The following is a 17,412-nucleotide window of genomic DNA, read 5'->3' as shown; positions in this document are numbered from 1 at the left end:
TGGCTGGATCTGTTGAAAGAAAGAATAGGAGTTCGAAGACAGGCTACAAAGTCCACAAACTACCTACATACGTTACGCACGTACACGCACGCACACGCACGCACGTTCACATATACCTCATCTGTGCCTATACAAACACACCACTGACCTATACTAGACTCTGGGCACAATAATTTATTAGTTTACGTACGTGTGCTGTCCTTGTTCATATTTTTTACACTAAAATGTGATAAAACTTATTAAAACATTGTATTTCCATTTTGAAAAGCATTCCTCGAATATCTGAAGTAATATCTTTCCCTCTTACGAATTTAAATCGTCATAAACACCGCAAAGTTGTCAGTGGACTCTAATAAAAGCGCTCAGTCCATCTAATAGAGGTCAGTGGCACACATATACGTACACCGAAGGACAAGTTAAATGCCTCTAATTTTTATGTATACTAAAATATGCGGAAAACTGAGTTCCTCAGCCTTAGAATTACCTGTCGATAAAGTGCGATAAAGTACTCGGGAAATTAGTAAGAATTTGCCAGTAGAATTTGCTACCTCAACTAGACCATGACTATACTAATAGTAGCCTAGTGATTTTTTAACATGATTACATGAAGTATTGAGATATGCCCGCGATATTTGGCGACACTTAGCGACGTCCTTAGCAACGAAGACGCAGCCATTTTATCATCACTTTTATTTACAAGTATGGCAAGCATTACTGCCAAGAAAAACCAAGCAAAATTAGCAGAGGGTATTTACAAACAAACACATTGTAAGTATGCAGTATACTATGCGTTTTAGGCAAGTAATTTGAATCGTTATCTCCGATATGAATTTTTAAAATGGTCAGGAATCAGGATCGGTTTTTATACAGACACACAGTGACACAGTATTTTTTTCTCTTTTAACACAGTCACTAAAACCGAGGTAGAAAATTTGCTAACCATATTTCGTGAGAAAGCAAACCAAAAGGAGAAACTAGATCGAACGAAATTTCGTGATATACTACACAATACCTTTGGCATGACAGATGATTTTTTAATGGATGGAGGTATGGTATAAAGTCTTTTTAAAAACTCATTCTTGCAATATTAGAATTAAGCAATTCAAATTAAATTTAATTCAGAAATAGGTAGACTATTATGTTGGAAGAACAAAAACTAGAAGTCTTCAAATATATTGCCCTAAAAACGATGTATATATATATATACATATATATAGAAAAAGGTTGCTTGTCAACTAGAGAGATATTATTCGAACATAATCACTGCTTTGTATTTTTTAATATCACTTTATTCACAAACGTTTTCGCTCTCTTAGCTCTTCAGGTGATAAAGTGACTTTATCACCTGAAGAGCTAAGAGAGCGAAAACGTTTGTGAATAAAGTGATATTAAAAAATACAAAGCAGTGATTATGTTCGAATAATATCTCTCTAGTTGACAAGCAACCTTTTTCTATATCTACACTTGTATTTGGCACAACGCAACTTTTATATATATATATATATATATATATATATATATATATATATATATATATATATATATATATATATATATACACCCATTTGCAAAAACGTTGGCCGCAGATAGATAGATAGATAGATACTCGAAATTTAATTAGAATTGCATATGTTGTGTAATATTATAATATTATAGAAATCCCATGCAAATGTAATCATATGCAATTCTATATAATATATATATATATATATATATATATATATATATATATATATGACTTATATGACAAATATATATATGACTTATATGACAATAATATTATACTGATGATAAGCTCATTCTTTTGCACTTGCAATGTTTCAAATTCATATTCTTTGAAATGGATCTATTTGATGTCTGGCATAATTAATGCATTTTTTTAAAATTCTTTAACAACACAGTGTTTAGAGCTTTCGATAAAGACAATGACAGCAGTATAAATATGGAAGAATGGATCTTGGGTCTATCAGTTTTTCTAAGAGGAACTATGGAAGAGAAAATGCAGTGTAATTATTTTGTATTGTAAATGCTCTTAAATTTGCCTTATTTTGTGAGATTTCCTTGATCAGTACATATGTACATTTAATCACAGATGTAACCCTTTGGAAAGAGCACCCTGCAACCTTTCAATTTTGATGATGAATGGAGGAGTTAGAAGATTAGTTAGTCTTATAGTTTATCTAGTCTTAGTGCTCACTACCCACCCTGATTGTGGAAAGTTGAGTTATATTTTCCTAAAGATTTACCTGCAGATGAGATTGATGATGAGTGAATGATGACAAGTCTTATTGGATGATTTACCAGCCTAGTATACTGTTTCAAACTACAGTACATAATTGTGCATTTTAAATTCAATTCATACTGTATATCCATACAAATTCTATGCAAATTGCACAGAAACATATTACAGTACCATCAGTACGTATATATGGTAATACTAAGGAAAACATTTGTAATTTCCAACCTATTCTGTAGATTGTTTTGAAGTTTATGACCTTAACAGTGATGGCTACATATCTCGAGAAGAAATATTTCAAATGCTTAAATCGAGTCTTATTAAGGTATGATATTGGTTAGGGGGCATGGTCCTGGCGGAGTGTGGTGGGAGCCAAATTTGTGAAAGGCAATTAGTTAAATGCAACCATGCCTAAAACTCTCATAGGTGTGTCTGTGGTATTATCAAATCAATGAAAGAGCCAGTATTTGTTTTTTGTTTTGTGTTATTAAGTGTTTGGGTAATTAGGTTTTGATTAGGAACAGCTGGTCAGGGCAAAGTTAGGAAACAGTTACAATTAAGGTAAAACTAAATGCTGAATGGTAATTGTTTCTGTAGCAACCAACTGAAGAAGATCCTGATGAAGGTGTTAAAGAGCTGGTCGAAATTGTTTTAAAGTTGGTTGTAAGTTAGATATACGTTTTGAAAACTACCAGTGTCATCTTGTGCAAATATCATTTACATACTGTTATCATCCTAGGATCATGGTAATGTGGGCAAATTGTCGTTTAAAGACTTTGAAATGGTCGTGAAGAAGGAACCCCTTTTACTTGAAGCTTTTGGGCCATGTTTACCCGATGCTAAGGTAAAAGCCAAGTACTGTAATGTTGTAATTCATCGATCCAACTAAAATTATTAACACTGCAATTCTGCAAACAACTTCTTGACAAGAATTTCGTCTATCTTAATTTCATTATTTGCGAATTCAATTGTCTGTGACATTGGCCTTTGAAAATCGTTTATATTACGAGTTTGTTAGTTGAAAATCAGTAAATTACCAGTAAATATATATAATGCAATACATATCCATACTGGATATAAATTGTTAACGGCATTTTCGCTGTTTTTCGTATAGGCTATCGAAGGGTTCAACTTACAATTTACTGAAGCAACGTGACTGCTGGTAGCGATTGTCATTTGAAGATTGTACATAATTATAGTTGACGTTTGCTGAGTGAGGTCACAAATGTGTAGAGAATAGAAATTTTTCATCCTAATTTCTGTGTACATAACTACAATGTCTTGGATGAACTTTGTACAAATACATGTAATGTGGCTATTTGTGTAATGCAGCCATTCATGCAATACTGTTTGTTTGTCGCCTAGCGACCCTAGTAGGTATAGTATTTTTTTGTTGTCTGGAATGAGAGAGTTAAAAAATCGAAGTTCGGTAAGTGATTGGGAAAACGTTTTCCTCCTAAAACGAGCTGTGTATAATGGAGTAGTCGGTAGTATACTCCTCTTCTGTAGTGCCAAGAATATTCCAGTATATAACAATTAACACACTCACAATAATCTTTCTTCATTCAGGCTAATAGTTTAATAGTTAATAGGCCAAGGATTAAGAGAACCAAGGTGTTTCTCGGGAAAGGAAATCGTCTCTTAGTTGATCAGTCGTCTACATAGTTGATCCAGTCGCCTTTCATCAGTAAAATGTACCGTATTTAAATACAGTATTACTATTAGTCAAATTTACAGTATTCAACGTTAGGCATCCAAATTGAACCGCGCGTGAACGGACCAGAACTGCCAATTATGACAATTTGCAGATATCCGTAGGCAAAACGGCGTGTTTACTAAAGGTATACTCAGTTATACTCGCATGAAAAATGAGAATTTGTGCATTGAGACCCACTGGAATGAATATGATTTATTTGGGCTATTGCTTGAGAGTGGCACAAAAACTTGAGGAAATGCATCTTTCGTTGTTCACTGCAGTCATCATACAATGTAGAGTTTTTAAGTCATGTTTTCTTGAAAAAAAAACAGTGATTGGATGTGAGTAATTTTGCATTGTGCCGGCAGCAGACTAATCCCTAATGGTTCAATCGCTTTCAGTTTATGTTAGCTACAGACGATATAGACCATTATAGTAAAAATTTAAATACAATGGTTTAACCTGGCAATGTTCAAAGCATGCAAAATGATTGCTTCAAGTGTTAAAGGACTAAAAACGTTTGTAATACCAACCATAGTGTTATGCAAATTGGCTTCGTATAGATCCAATCAAAATTATTAACACTGCAAACAACTTCTTGACAAAAATGTCGTCTATCTTAATTTCATTATTTGTGAATTCAATTGTCTTTGATATTGCCCATTATTGGCCTTTGAAAGTCGTTTATATTACGAGTTTGTTTGTTGAAAATCAGTAAATTACCAGTAAATACTTATATATAATACAGTATATCCATTACTGGATACAAATTGTTAACGGCATTTCCGCTGTTTTTCGTATAGGCTATTGAAGGGTTCAACTTACAATTTACTGAAGCAATGTGACTGCTGGTAGCGACTGTCATTTGAAGATTGCATGTACATAATGATAGTTGACGTTTGCTGAGTTAAGTCACTAATGTGTAGAGAATAGAAAATTTCATCCTAATTTCTGTGTAGTGTGTACATAACTATTATATCTTGGATGAACTTTGTACAAATACATGTAATGTGGCTATTTGTGTAATGCAGCCGTTTTGTGCTCATGCAATACTGTTTGTTTGTCGCCTAGTGACCCTAGTAGGTAGAATTTTTTGTTGTCCGGAATGAGAGAGTTAATAAAATCGAAGTTCGGTAAGTGATTCGGAAAATGTTTTCCTCCTAAGACGAGTTATGTATAATGGAGTAGTCTGTAGTATACTCCTCTTCCGTAGTGCCAAGAATATTCCAGTATATAACACACTCACAATAATCTTTCTTCATTCAGGCTAATAGTTTAATAGCTAATAGGCCAAGGATTAAGAGAACCAAGGTGTTTCTCCGGGAAGGAAATCGTCTCTTAGTCTTTTTTGCCTAGGTTGATCAGTCGCCTTTTATCAGTCAAATGTACAGTATTTAAATACAGAATTAGTCAAATTTACAGTATTCAACGTTAGGTATCAAAATTGAACCGCGCGTGAACGAACCAGAACTGCCAATTATGACAATTTGCAGATATCCGTAGGCAAAACGGCGTGTTTACTAAAGGTATACTCAGTTATACTCGCATGAAAAATGAGAATTTGTGCATTGAGACCCACTGGAATGAATATGATTTATTTGGGCTATTGCTTGAGAGTGGCACAAAAACTTGAGGAAATGCATCTTTCGTTGTTCACTGCAGTCATCATACAATGTAGAGTTTTTAAGTCATGTTTTCTTGAAAAAAAAACAGTGATTGGATGTGAGTAATTTTGCATTGTGCCGGCAGCAGACTAATCCCTAATGGTTCAATCGCTTTCAGTTTATGTTAGCTACAGACGATATAGACCATTATAGTAAAAATTTAAATACAATGGTTTAACCTGGCAATGTTCAAAGCATGCAAAATGATTGCTTCAAGTGCTAAAGGACTAAAAACGTTTGTAATACCAACCATAGTGTTATGCAAATTGGCTTCGTATAGATCCAATCAAAATTATTAACAATGCAAACAACTTCTTGACAAAAATGTCGTCTATCTTAATTTCATTATTTGTGAATTCAATTGTCTTTGATATTGCCCATTATTGGCCTTTGAAAGTCGTTTATATTACGAGTTTGTTTGTTGAAAATCAGTAAATTACCAGTAAATATATATAATACAGTATATCCATTACAGGATATAAATTGTTAACGGCATTTCCGCTGTTTTTCGTATAGGCTATTGAAGGGTTCAACTTACAATTTACTGAAGCAATGTGACTGCTGGTAGCGACTGTCATTTGAAGATTGCACATAATGATAGTTGACGTTTGCTGAGTGAAGTCACTAATGTGTAGAGAATAGAAAATTTCATCCTAATTTCTGTGTAGTGTGTACATAACTATTATATCTTGGATGAACTTTGTACAAATACATCTGATGTGGCTATTTGTGTAATGCAGCCGTTTTGTGCTCATGCAATACTGTTTGTTTGTCGCCTAGTGACCCTAGTAGGTAGTATTTTTTTGTTGTCTGGAATGAGAGAGTTAATAAAATCGAAGTTCGGTAAGTGATTCGGAAAATGTTTTCCTCCTAAGACGAGTTATGTAAAATGGAGTAGTCTGTAGTATACTTCTCTTCTGTAGTGCCAAGAATATTCCAGTATATAACACACTCACAATAATCTTTCTTCATTCAGGCTAATAGTTTAATAGCTAATAGGCCAAGGATTAAGAGAACCAAGGTGTTTCTTGGGGAAGAAATCGTCTCTTAGTCTTTTTTGCCTAGGTTGATCAGTCGCCTTTCATCAGTCAAATGTACAGTATTTAAATACAGAATTAGTCAAATTTACAGTATTCAACGTTAGGCATCCAAATTGAACCGTGCGTGAACGGACCAGAACTGCCAATTATGACAATTTGCAGATATCCGTAGGCAAAACGGCGTATTTACTAAAGGTATACTCAGTTATACTCGCATGAAAAATGAGAATTTGTGCATTGAGACCCACTGGAATGATATGATTTATTTGGGCTATTTCTTGAGAGTGGCACAAAAACGTCAGGAAATGCATCTTTCGTTGTTCACTGCAGTCATCATACGGTGTAGAGTTTTTAAGTCATGTTTTCTTGAAAAAAAACAGTCATTGGATGTGAGTAATTTTGCATTGTGCAGGCAGCAGACTAATCCCTAATGGTTCAATCGCTTTCAGTTTATGTTAGCTACAGACGATATAGTAAAAATTTAAATACAATGCCGTGGTTTAACCTGGCAATGTTCAAGGTATGCAAAATGATTGCTTCAAGTGCTCAAAAACTAAAAAAGTTTGTAATACCAACCACAGTGTTATGGAAATTGTCTGTTGTTAATGCTTCCTTCAGCTTGTGACTGCAGCAAAATGTTGAAAGGAAAGTGCAATGTTGTTTTTTTGTCAGAACTGGATCAACATTTGAATCATACCGAGGCAAGATTCGCCGCTGACAGAAAGCTTTTTGATTCTCAACATTAAATATAAGTATACGCGTATCATTTGAACTACAGAAGAAACACACGATGACTATATATTTGGTGATGTTGGTCATCGCAGGATGGACAGGTAAGTTTACTACAGAGAAATTTTGGCAGGGGCCGATGGAACGAAGCAGGATAGCGCTTTTCACCCTGCCCGGTCCAGGTCTGTATACATGAACCCTGCATGGCTGGGATCTTATTGTCGATGGGGCAATATGTGTGTTTTTTTCGCTATATGTATAGCGCTATATCCAACCCTTACTTGCTTGTCATAATAAAATATACTTTATATATATTTCCTTCCGTGTACGTATACCCTTATGAAGGCGATAACAGGTTTACTCGCAACGCAACAATGAACAAAAATAGTTGATGTTGAAAGTTGTTTCTTGCAACATTACCTTTACTTTACACCACGGTTTTGACTAACTTTTGAGTATATTGGTTTGTTTGCACAGTGCATGAACTGCTGAACTGCCAGTGCCTCAAGCGAATTTTGGGTTCGAACTTCGAAGACAGTGGTATAATACTGACAATTAAATCATTGAAAAATCTCGTATTAGAAGGTACTAGCAATGTCGCATGGAGATACTCCAAACATTTCACTACCGATTACGCATGGCTATGGGTCAGTATAATTATCATGCACCAATTCAAGATTTTCAAAGACTGTTTACTTCAGTGTTTAGCCATAAACAAATTTCCTGAGGGTGTCGTTTTTCGGGAGCCCCCCAAACTTGTATTCATGAATCATGATGTTATATAATTTCACATTTGCCAGCAGTTGGTACAAACGCCAATCCGAACTGGTCTTTAATATCAGGACGATTAGCTCAACTTGATATAAGTTCGGATGATACACTCTGGGGAGTAAACAGATATCGAGACATCTTTTATCGTGAAGGAGTAACTCTGAGTAACCTAAAAGGTTCATCGTGGACACATATAGCAGGTAATGAATAGCTCGATTGCAATTTTTTATTTGGAATGAAAGAAAAAATCCATCAAAACAACGTGGAGGGGCATTGCCTGTACAATACAAGAAACCTTGCAAACCTTGCAGTTGCACTTGCATTTTCGGTACCTAACAATATTTTGCAACCAAAAAATTTCAGGCGGACGGTAATGGAGAATCCTTAAATGGAGGAGCCTTAACTCTCGCAACATTCCTGCGTGTTTGGATCAAGCCATCCAAACACAGAAACCATCAAGTGGTTATCCTATGTTTTACCTATTATCCAGTTGAATTATATAGCATCTTACTGTAGATTTATCTAACTTTATCTAACTAATGGTCCACACTGTATTGAAGTCCTCACCATTTACGATTGCATGACAGGATATTTATCATATTTACACAAAGTTCTTCGTGAATATTGCATGTTATTTCAATCATAAATAATTATCAATTGCCAGGAAAGTTGATCCAAATCGATTCAGGTCCTCCGGGAATTGTCTATGGCGTTAACCGTCATCATCAAATATTCTGTCGAAAAGGCATTACTTTGCGTCAACCCAAAGGTACAGGTTGGGTGCGAGTGCCAGGAGCTTTGAAATATGTAAGCTGCGGTGTTTATGGCTGTTGGGGTGTAAATAATGCCGACGAAATTTGGTTTCGTTACGGTGTAAATCCAAAAAATTGCGCTGGAAACAAGTGGGTCAAAATACCAGGTTACTTATCGGAATTAGAGGTAATTGCATATTGTTATACATGCAATATGATCATGCGTGTTTGAGTGTTAAATGTCACAACACTTTGGCCTCTACTCTTGGTCGTGGGGCCCAATGCATGGAATGCACCTTTCGATACTAGCTTACCTTCAGTCGGTACCTTGCAAGTGTATCCATAAACGCCATCCTGTTTTTCACTATAGCGACTTTTTGCCATCGACATTTTACTTTTGTTTCGGATATGAAGTAACACACCATCAGTGTTATATATTTGACAAGCAACTAACCTCGTTCCTATTAAAAGGTTTTCACGGGGTTGGATTATAACAAATACGAAGTTCGATTTCGGAATGTAAAATCTCACACAAACCTACTCTAGACTGACTTATAACATTGATTAGTAAGCAACAGTGCCAACAAGTGGCTGCATTTTTGTCTACGATTTCGTGGTTTAATTCTTCAAACTGTGCTCGCTATCTTGTGATTAGGGGGTTTTTAAACACCTTCGGTTACCTATATACTGACTTTGCATGTGTATAATTAAGTGTAATGTTACAGTAGTTATATACACTATTTTTATATTTTAATTTTCTACGAAAAACTACATTAGACCAATTAGAAGGAAATGTATAATTGTATGTCTTTTGTCAGGTGGACAAGGAAGGAAAAGTTTATGGAATTAACCATGGAAAGAAACTTTTTGTTAGAGAAGGTGTTTCATCCTCCCGCCCGACAGGAACGAAGTGGAGATTCATTCCAAGCCGTAAACTTACGCATATTTCAGCAGGATATTCTCAGATAGTTGCATTAGATCTTGGTGGGGCCAACAAGGGGGAAAAATGTTGACCAATCAGGGCGTTTGTTGACATTTTGGTCTCTAGACCAATCAGATTACGTGGAATTTGCAAAATGTAAACAGAAGGAGTGAAATCATAACACCCTGTTCTAAGCCTTCTGCAGCAGTCAATGTTTAGTTTTTCAATCTTAAAACACTAGAATCTGATAAAGCAATTCCTTTTCTACAATTTTGTCGTCGGATTTTTCCAGAATCGTCCTGGAGCGAAAATTATTTATGTTTGAATTATCTGGACAAAGTCGTGTTTTAACAGACGATCAAATTTGAGATTTAAGAGTGCCGGGTTCGATTTAAACCGATTTATGAAAAAAATAACTTAATCCTTGACGTTGTATTTTTAAACTCGAGCGTAATTTATGCGGAAACGCCCCACTAAAGTGTAGGTATACATCCGGTTTACTTCTTGGAATTTACAGGCCTGTATTACCCTTGCGATTTCTGCCTTTCACAGCAATGCAGAGGATGGCCTTTGCCAAAGGTTTATTTTTCGCAGCAGTTCGTCCACAGTTGTTTTATTCTGTTCGTCTTCGGTCTCTCCAACATCGCTATCACTGTCGTCGCTCTGCTCATCGTTTTCATCTTCACTGGGTTCAAAGTAGGTCGCTGGAGTAAATACAGCGTTATTTGCAGTCGTACCGAGATCTTGAACACTCGACAGCAACGTTGCTTCACAAACAGGGCCAATTGCTAATATTTGGCAGAAGGCATTCGATATGAAATGAATGGCCACATCCGCGGAAAACGTTCCAGAGAGGGTTAACTCTTTCGCAGCTGATCAAATCGCACTTTCTATGACAGGGAATATATAAAGTAAGACTTAATATAATTTCAATTTAGTAACTAGTACAGGTTTTAATAAAAACTTTGCTTGTCAGGCAAAATTTGCAGGAGATTATTACCTATATTACGATAAGACATGCATTTCTAACTCTTAAGGGGCAGAGGAGCCCACCGTTGCAAACTGTGAGCTTATATTCATGTGTTTTGGTTATATTATTTAATACCTATGTTGTCTGTTATAAATTTCAGTAGGGTGGCTAAACTCACCCTGACTGGCTTGTAAATGTAATCACCCTAAAATTTGCATCATCCATGGCTCAGTCAATTGAATTTTAATTTATAATTTTACCTGTTTGGGTTTGGGGGATTTTTGATGGATGTAAATCCAAGTGGAAGGACTCTATTTGTCATGATCTTCTCACCAAAAAGGTGGGGTAGCTTCCACTTAGTGGTATGTTTTGGCTGTCTAGGGGCTTGGGGTTGTTGAATTGTTGAATTAGGGTGGGTGTAAATAGATTCAAACTTCAGGGTGAGGAATTCTGCTGCTTTCACTTTTAAGGTGTCAATTCGCTTTCTGCTGTAATTTGGCTTTCTGGGTGGAACAAATGCAGATTGGAAGAAATGGAGTTCATGCTTGCAAGCATCAATTTCTTTAGCTTTGCGTGAAATTTCATCAGCTGTATCAGTTTCTTTGGTTTGTTTTCTCAAGACTGAGTGAAAGTTTTCCACTGGATACTCATCGAATGCAGGTAAATGTTGACCAATGGTTTCAAGCATAGTTGAAGCATTTTCTTGCCAATGAAGAAATGTTGACAGGGTTATTAACAAAGCTTTGTTATAGTGGCGCCTTCGGAATATTACAAACATAACCCAACAGTGAAGTATGGACTGGAAAAAAAGTTCAAATTTGTTACACTTGAAGTTAATTGAGTAGATACTTAACACCAATGGGATATAATTGTCGAGAAGATTTAACAGTGTTAAAAACTGAATATCTTTGCTTTTGTAGAACATCGAGAGAATAAGATCCCTGATCAATGTCCATCCGCCATAAATGATTTCAAGCAATAGAGATGTACGCCATGGTTTTGGTTTCTTAGCCAGCTTTGCTTTTTTCCCAAAGATGAAAGCATAAAGGTCAGCAAAAACATTGTGAAAATTCAATAAGACACATTCTCTTGCATTTAAGGATATATGTAGTGGACCAATCAGGGGAACCACATTTTTCAACACTGTTGGCACACTGGGAGATGATGAATAAACCAACTGTCTAATGAAATATTGCATGGGCCAGTCCCCAACAAAGGGTACAATAAAGTCCTTAAGATAAATTTCCAAGCCACTTGTAAGCATTTTGTTTATAGCTGTTAGTGCATTTTCTACAGATTTGAGAGGTAACTCGATGCTGTCAACCAGTTTGGTGTTATCCATGCATGTAATGTTATGATTCTCCACTTGTTGATAATCATGAATTAGAAGTCGTTGTCTCTCAGCTTCTGGATCAAAATATTTTGATAATGCCCAGCTAGGCATATTTTCAGCATATGTTTTAGCTAATTTTGGCATGTTAATGGAAATAAAGTTTTTCACATCAGGAATTTCAACTGGATGTTTTGGTAGTATATCACTTCCCTGATGTGGAACTGCTTGAATTTCTGGGAACACTTTTAAAAGCAAAGTTGCCATGTGAACCACTTGAGTCTGGGTTTTTGTCTCCGGGCGGTGTTGTGTGTGAATATTGTGGTAGTCATCGATGCATAAAATAAGGAATTGGTTCTTCTTAATTGCATCTGTAATGAATGTAACAACATGACTTGTGTGGGTTGAAGAGGCTAATTTAGTTAATATGTTGACTGTCTTAGGATGTGCAACAATTCCAAGATTCCGTAGAGATTCAAGCCCTTGTTTGCTGATTCCAAACTGCTGCAGTGTCCTGGATAGTGTGACTTGAAATGAGTTGCATTTTTGTGATTGTGAGTATAACATGGTGTAGATTATGACCATTGTGCGCATTTTGTTAAGATTTTTTCTCTTTTCAGACATTGGATCCAATGTTATGGCTTCTTGTATGGATGAATATAATTTATCAGCACCAACATCTTTGCACATAATCTCAAACACATCAGGATCCATTTCAGGCTCTGCCAATTTTGTTATGACAGGTCTGAGTTTGTTCAAATCATTTTTGAAATTTGGATAGGATGCCTTTTTTACAAGTTCTTCATATTTGTCTATTGACATAAAAACACCATCATCTGTTTGGCACTCTTGCTCGGCTGTAACAATTTTGGAATTGCTTTCCAATTCTTGACTGCTAATTGCAATTGTTTGGCTGGAGCAACAGGAAATTGTTTCTTCACCACTCAAAACTACAGGCGAGTTGATGTAAGCCGTTGAAGTTTCACCTTGGGAGCTGACTTCAGTAGTTTCTTTTTCAGATTCTTGCCTGTTCATCTCGTTTTTAGCAGAAGATTCCAATACCACAAGCTAAATTACAAGTGTGCTTAATTGACTTTTTTTTCTCTGAGGGCCATACTAATGGCCATAAGGTAATTATATGGTTTCAGCTCTTCACCTACACACCCCACCCACTTATTTCTAAAATGTAAAAGTATGGGCATTTACAATGTGAGGGCCCAGAGTATGTTGTCATTCTGTAATAACGGATTTTCTTTGATAATTACAGCAAGTTCACTGATCAGTTTAATGCTTTTTGTAGGTCATACCTGGCTTTTCACGTTGTTTTTCAACTCGTCGGCTTGTTGTTTAGGAAGCAATCGCGTAAATTTCCTTTTCGTGAAGCATTTGTGCAGGCATGTTGCACATAGATTCTGGATTCCATAAGACGATTTTTCGCCAAGTTCTTCCTTAACATATTGCTCAAAAACTACTGAAATTACAAGCAGGCCACGATTTCTTAGATTTAAAACCTTTTCTCCTTCACGCCCCGACCATTTTTTATGAAACGGATTGTTGCATTGCTTTTTAAATTTTGGCATTTTGACAGACTTTATTCACTTTAACAATTTGTAGTATCCTTTTTGCATACGCTGAGAAAAAAGAAACATTTTCGGAAAAAGCGCGCGATTTTCCCCGCTGTATACGATATAATATTCATAATATTTTAAAAAGTAAGCAAAGCAATATTTGTTAGTTATAATGTAAATATACACTCTTTGTCATATATTATTTAGTTAACGTCTTGGTAACCATTATTTTTTAGAGAAATCAGTTTGTAAACAATGCAATTTCTGTAGAGTCTAGAGACAGGACTGGTGATCTACACTGGTCATGCCGTGACAATTCAAACATAAATAATTTTCGCTCCAGGACGATTCTGGAAAAATCCGACGACAAAATTGTAGAAAAGGAATTGCTTTATCAGATTCTAGTGTTTTAAGATTGAAAAACTAAATATTGACTGCTGCAGAAGGCTTAGAACAGGGTGTTATGATTTCACTCCTTCTGTTTACATTTTGCAAATTCCACGTAATCTGATTGGTCTAGAGACCAAAATGTCAACAAACGCCCTGATTGGTCAACATTTTTCCCCCTTGTTGGTGGGGCCATTTATTCTTATGGCGGTGTGACTATTTTCATTCACGGTGAGACGAACTACTGACTGTAGTACAGTATATATAAGAACTACAACAACAACAACAACAACAACAACAACAACAACAACAACAACAACAACAACAACAACAACAACAACAGCAGCAAGTCAGAATAAACTATCAATTTTAGGTAATTGGCCCATAATCCCAGGACATTTGAAACAAATTGACCACGGGGTAGCAAATGCGGTGTGGGGTGTGAACAGGCATGATGCCATATTCCGTTTAAAAAGCCCGTTAAGTTGGCAACATATACCAGGAGCTCTCGTTCACGTATCAGCAGGCGAAGCAGGAATTTGGGGAGTGAACAGACATGACAATATTTACTATCGAGTTGGGGTCACTGAAGGGAAGCCCTCTGGAAAATCGTGGCAACACATATCTGGAAAATTGAAGCAAATTGATTCCGGACCAAGTGGTATAGTGTATGGTGTGAATGTTGCAGATCAGATCTACTGTCGCACAGGGATCGAGTATGGTAAACCGTTTGGTACTGGTTGGAAGCGCGTTTCTGGTGCGCTGAAATATATTAGCTGTGGTGTTCTGGGTTGTTGGGGCGTAAACAGTGGAGACGACATATTCTATCGCTCTGGGGTAAGCAAGGAAAATTGCGCTGGCACAAAATGGATTCACGTTGGTGGAAAACTAAAACAGATCGAAGTTGGTGCAGCTGGTGATGTCTATGGCATTAGCTCTGCTGGACAAGTTTGGCGTCGTACTGGTATCACCGAGTTACGTCCCTTAGGTACCCGTTGGCAATTAATTCAACAACATGGTTCCCACATCACCACTGGGGTGAATGGCCAGTATCTGTTGGTTGATGGTCAAATACATCATAATGGTGGTAGGTTACCTGATACTCGTTTAAATTTCGGGATAAAATGTGCCACGTATAATGATTCTTCCCAGTCAACACTAAAGCCCTTGCTTAATAGTGCGTAATAATTAATTATAAACTACTCTTCTTTTAGGTTGCCCAAGATGTTCTTCCTAAACACCAATATTTCTTTCCATTGATGCATGGTAACACGGACTCGGATGAAATGATAATTGGATACTATTAAACGTAGATTGTAGTTGAGAGGAAGTTATTAAAAGCTGTAGAGTAATACACAATACTGTAAACAGTGATTTGGAAAAGCTAGTGACTAGTGTGTTCATTGAAACACTGTTATAGCTATCGTTAATTAATTTAGAAATTGCGGCTAAAAAACTTCAATAATTATACTCCATTAATTTTGTTCCATCTTTTCCATTTTTCGTTCCATATTGTTAAAAGATAAATGTTGTCGATAAAATTTTGGAATTAGGAAATAGCCACTCACATTCGAATTGAAGGCGAAACGCTCTTAGTAGGAAATTGCTGGAGTCTGTTTCGGTGAGACAATATTGTTTACAGTGAAGCGTAATGAAAATTTGGACGCGGTCAAATCGGCCTAAATTTATACTAGTGGACAAAACACTTCTCGACGTTTCGACCTGACTGAGGGCCTTCTTACTAACTTTCCTGACGAAGGCCCTCGGGTCGAAACGTTGAGAAGTGTTTTGTCTATGTTAGGCAGTTGTTATACCACATTTGATGCTAATTTGTTTGAAGACGCTGCCACGCTGCTCCCTTGTTATATTGGAACGTATCTAAATTTATACTAGGTTAACCCAGGACGTGTTCGTTCACCTTGCCGCCTGGGAAAAAATATAGTAATGATTACGCCAGTGGCTGTATGGTGAGAAAACAGTGGAGAAAACAGTGGGGAAAAAAATGAAATCCCATCGATGTGTTCAAGACAAATTAAACCGGATTTATATTGCGAAATGTGTCGGACTTGCCAACTTCAGCTTCCCGCTATGATTAATACACCACAATATATGAATGGGCTCGTGACCCGGGTACCAATAAATCGAGTGTAAGGTAACCAGGGTTAGGCGCGGCATATATCGGGTAAACGCAATATATAGATTTATCAGGATATATGGTGTCTCTGTAACACAAAAAGCCAGAAATATCAGTTGTCGGCCATATCGAGGATTCCATTCCGTATAGTTGCAGCAAATTTGTTTTGCTTGGACGTCAAAAGATGTTTCAGTTCGGATGTTTTGCCTTTTACATGCAACGTTGAGTAAAGTAATATTTCTTTCAACTGTACACAAGCATGAGAGCTCCATGCAAGTCTAATATGATCGTCATCAACTTTCTGCTCCCCGGATAAGGTTCAAATACGGGTCACTGGTCGAAAGACATGCGCTATCATTCTGCATGGTGTCACTTTTCCTGATGCCGTGTGGACGAGCGAGGCCAAAAATTGTAACAATTTTCAACTGAAGATGCATGGTCTTTGAAAATATTTTGTAGCTACTTCAGTGCGCAGTTTTGCAATGCTCTAGTCACGCATCTTGAGGTTTTGAGTCACATTGAATGCCAATTTATCGCTTTGCCACACCTGCCCTATAGAACGTGGCCCGATCTACTTGATCAGGAATGAAGAACATGCGTTGTCTTTGAAACCGCAGTTAATAGAATATACATGGTTGAGGAGCTTAGCAAGACGAATGCCATTGGTAAATTTGACTAAAATACTATAGACACGTGACGAGAAAGGAACCATTTTTTGCATAAACGTGGACAATAACATAGTTAATGAGTTGTATTGTACTTTTATTTAGTCTCCAAACCATGTATATTCTATTAACTGTGTTGAAACGAAAGCAATTTCAACGGAAACACAAAAACACACCCGACTACCACAACGCGGCATATTAAAAACAGCGGATATGTATGATTATTAGAATAACTTAATAGAACAATTAATCTGGGTTATCAGGTGTTAATCAGACACACTTTATACAATTACGCTAATATTCTTAATAAAGATGCCTATCACGGAAACGACTCCCAATAGACGTCCTTTGCGTACTGTTGTAATTTACACCTGTGTGCGAACCACAGATAAGGATACCCAAATGACTTGATTAAAGACCATTTAGGGACTATGGTACGTATGGCACGAATTTTTCGCCATTTATACATAACGTGTAGACAATCACATTGGCAAGGACAGCGGTTATCGAACGTACAGGAACGCGGGTTATAAGATAACCCTTAGCGT

At 36.6% G+C, this 17,412-nt stretch overlaps 2 protein-coding genes and 1 long non-coding RNA gene across 6 annotated transcripts; all 3 read left to right on the top strand.

Annotated features, from left to right (window-relative positions):
• Window positions 1-658: 658 nt before the first annotated feature.
• LOC114517033 (EF-hand calcium-binding domain-containing protein 1-like) lies at window positions 659-3,755 on the top strand. The gene is made up of 7 exons (XM_028536678.1): window positions 659-768; window positions 910-1,047; window positions 1,902-2,006; window positions 2,476-2,561; window positions 2,834-2,899; window positions 2,976-3,080; window positions 3,351-3,755. The coding sequence occupies exons 1-7, from the start codon at window positions 702-704 to the stop codon at window positions 3,390-3,392; spliced, it is 609 nt and encodes a 202-aa protein (XP_028392479.1). The 5' UTR covers window positions 659-701; the 3' UTR covers window positions 3,393-3,755.
• Window positions 3,756-6,423: 2,668 nt separating this feature from the next.
• LOC114518267 (tectonin beta-propeller repeat-containing protein 1-like) lies at window positions 6,424-15,536 on the top strand. Of its 3 annotated transcripts, XM_028538234.1 has the most exons (8): window positions 6,424-6,439; window positions 7,309-7,469; window positions 8,166-8,336; window positions 8,801-9,075; window positions 9,707-9,872; window positions 14,252-14,296; window positions 14,439-15,152; window positions 15,280-15,536. In XM_028538234.1, the coding sequence occupies exons 2-8, from the start codon at window positions 7,427-7,429 to the stop codon at window positions 15,300-15,302; spliced, it is 1,437 nt and encodes a 478-aa protein (XP_028394035.1). In that variant the 5' UTR covers window positions 6,424-6,439; window positions 7,309-7,426; the 3' UTR covers window positions 15,303-15,536. The 3 variants fall into 3 exon arrangements, with proteins under 3 accessions (XP_028394035.1, XP_028394042.1, XP_028394049.1); XM_028538241.1 differs by lacking the exon at window positions 6,424-6,439 and having other exon boundaries at window positions 6,550-7,469; window positions 8,169-8,336; XM_028538248.1 differs by lacking the exon at window positions 6,424-6,439 and having other exon boundaries at window positions 6,551-7,469; window positions 14,252-14,275.
• LOC114518290 lies at window positions 10,608-14,243 on the top strand. 2 transcript variants are annotated; one of them, XR_003686468.1, is made up of 7 exons: window positions 10,608-10,721; window positions 11,251-11,440; window positions 11,701-11,828; window positions 12,554-12,664; window positions 12,731-12,853; window positions 13,130-13,240; window positions 13,411-14,243. It is a non-coding gene; the product is annotated as an uncharacterized LOC114518290 (long non-coding RNA). The 2 variants fall into 2 exon arrangements; XR_003686467.1 differs by having other exon boundaries at window positions 10,609-10,721; window positions 13,130-14,243.
• Window positions 15,537-17,412: the final 1,876 nt, after the last annotated feature.

This window comes from Dendronephthya gigantea, unplaced genomic scaffold, assembly GCF_004324835.1.
Source record: "Dendronephthya gigantea isolate DGI-Jeju-01 unplaced genomic scaffold, DenGig_1.0 000000F, whole genome shotgun sequence".
Lineage (NCBI taxonomy): Eukaryota > Metazoa > Cnidaria > Anthozoa > Malacalcyonacea > Nephtheidae > Dendronephthya > Dendronephthya gigantea.
This window is presented reverse-complemented; position numbering and strand designations above follow the sequence as displayed.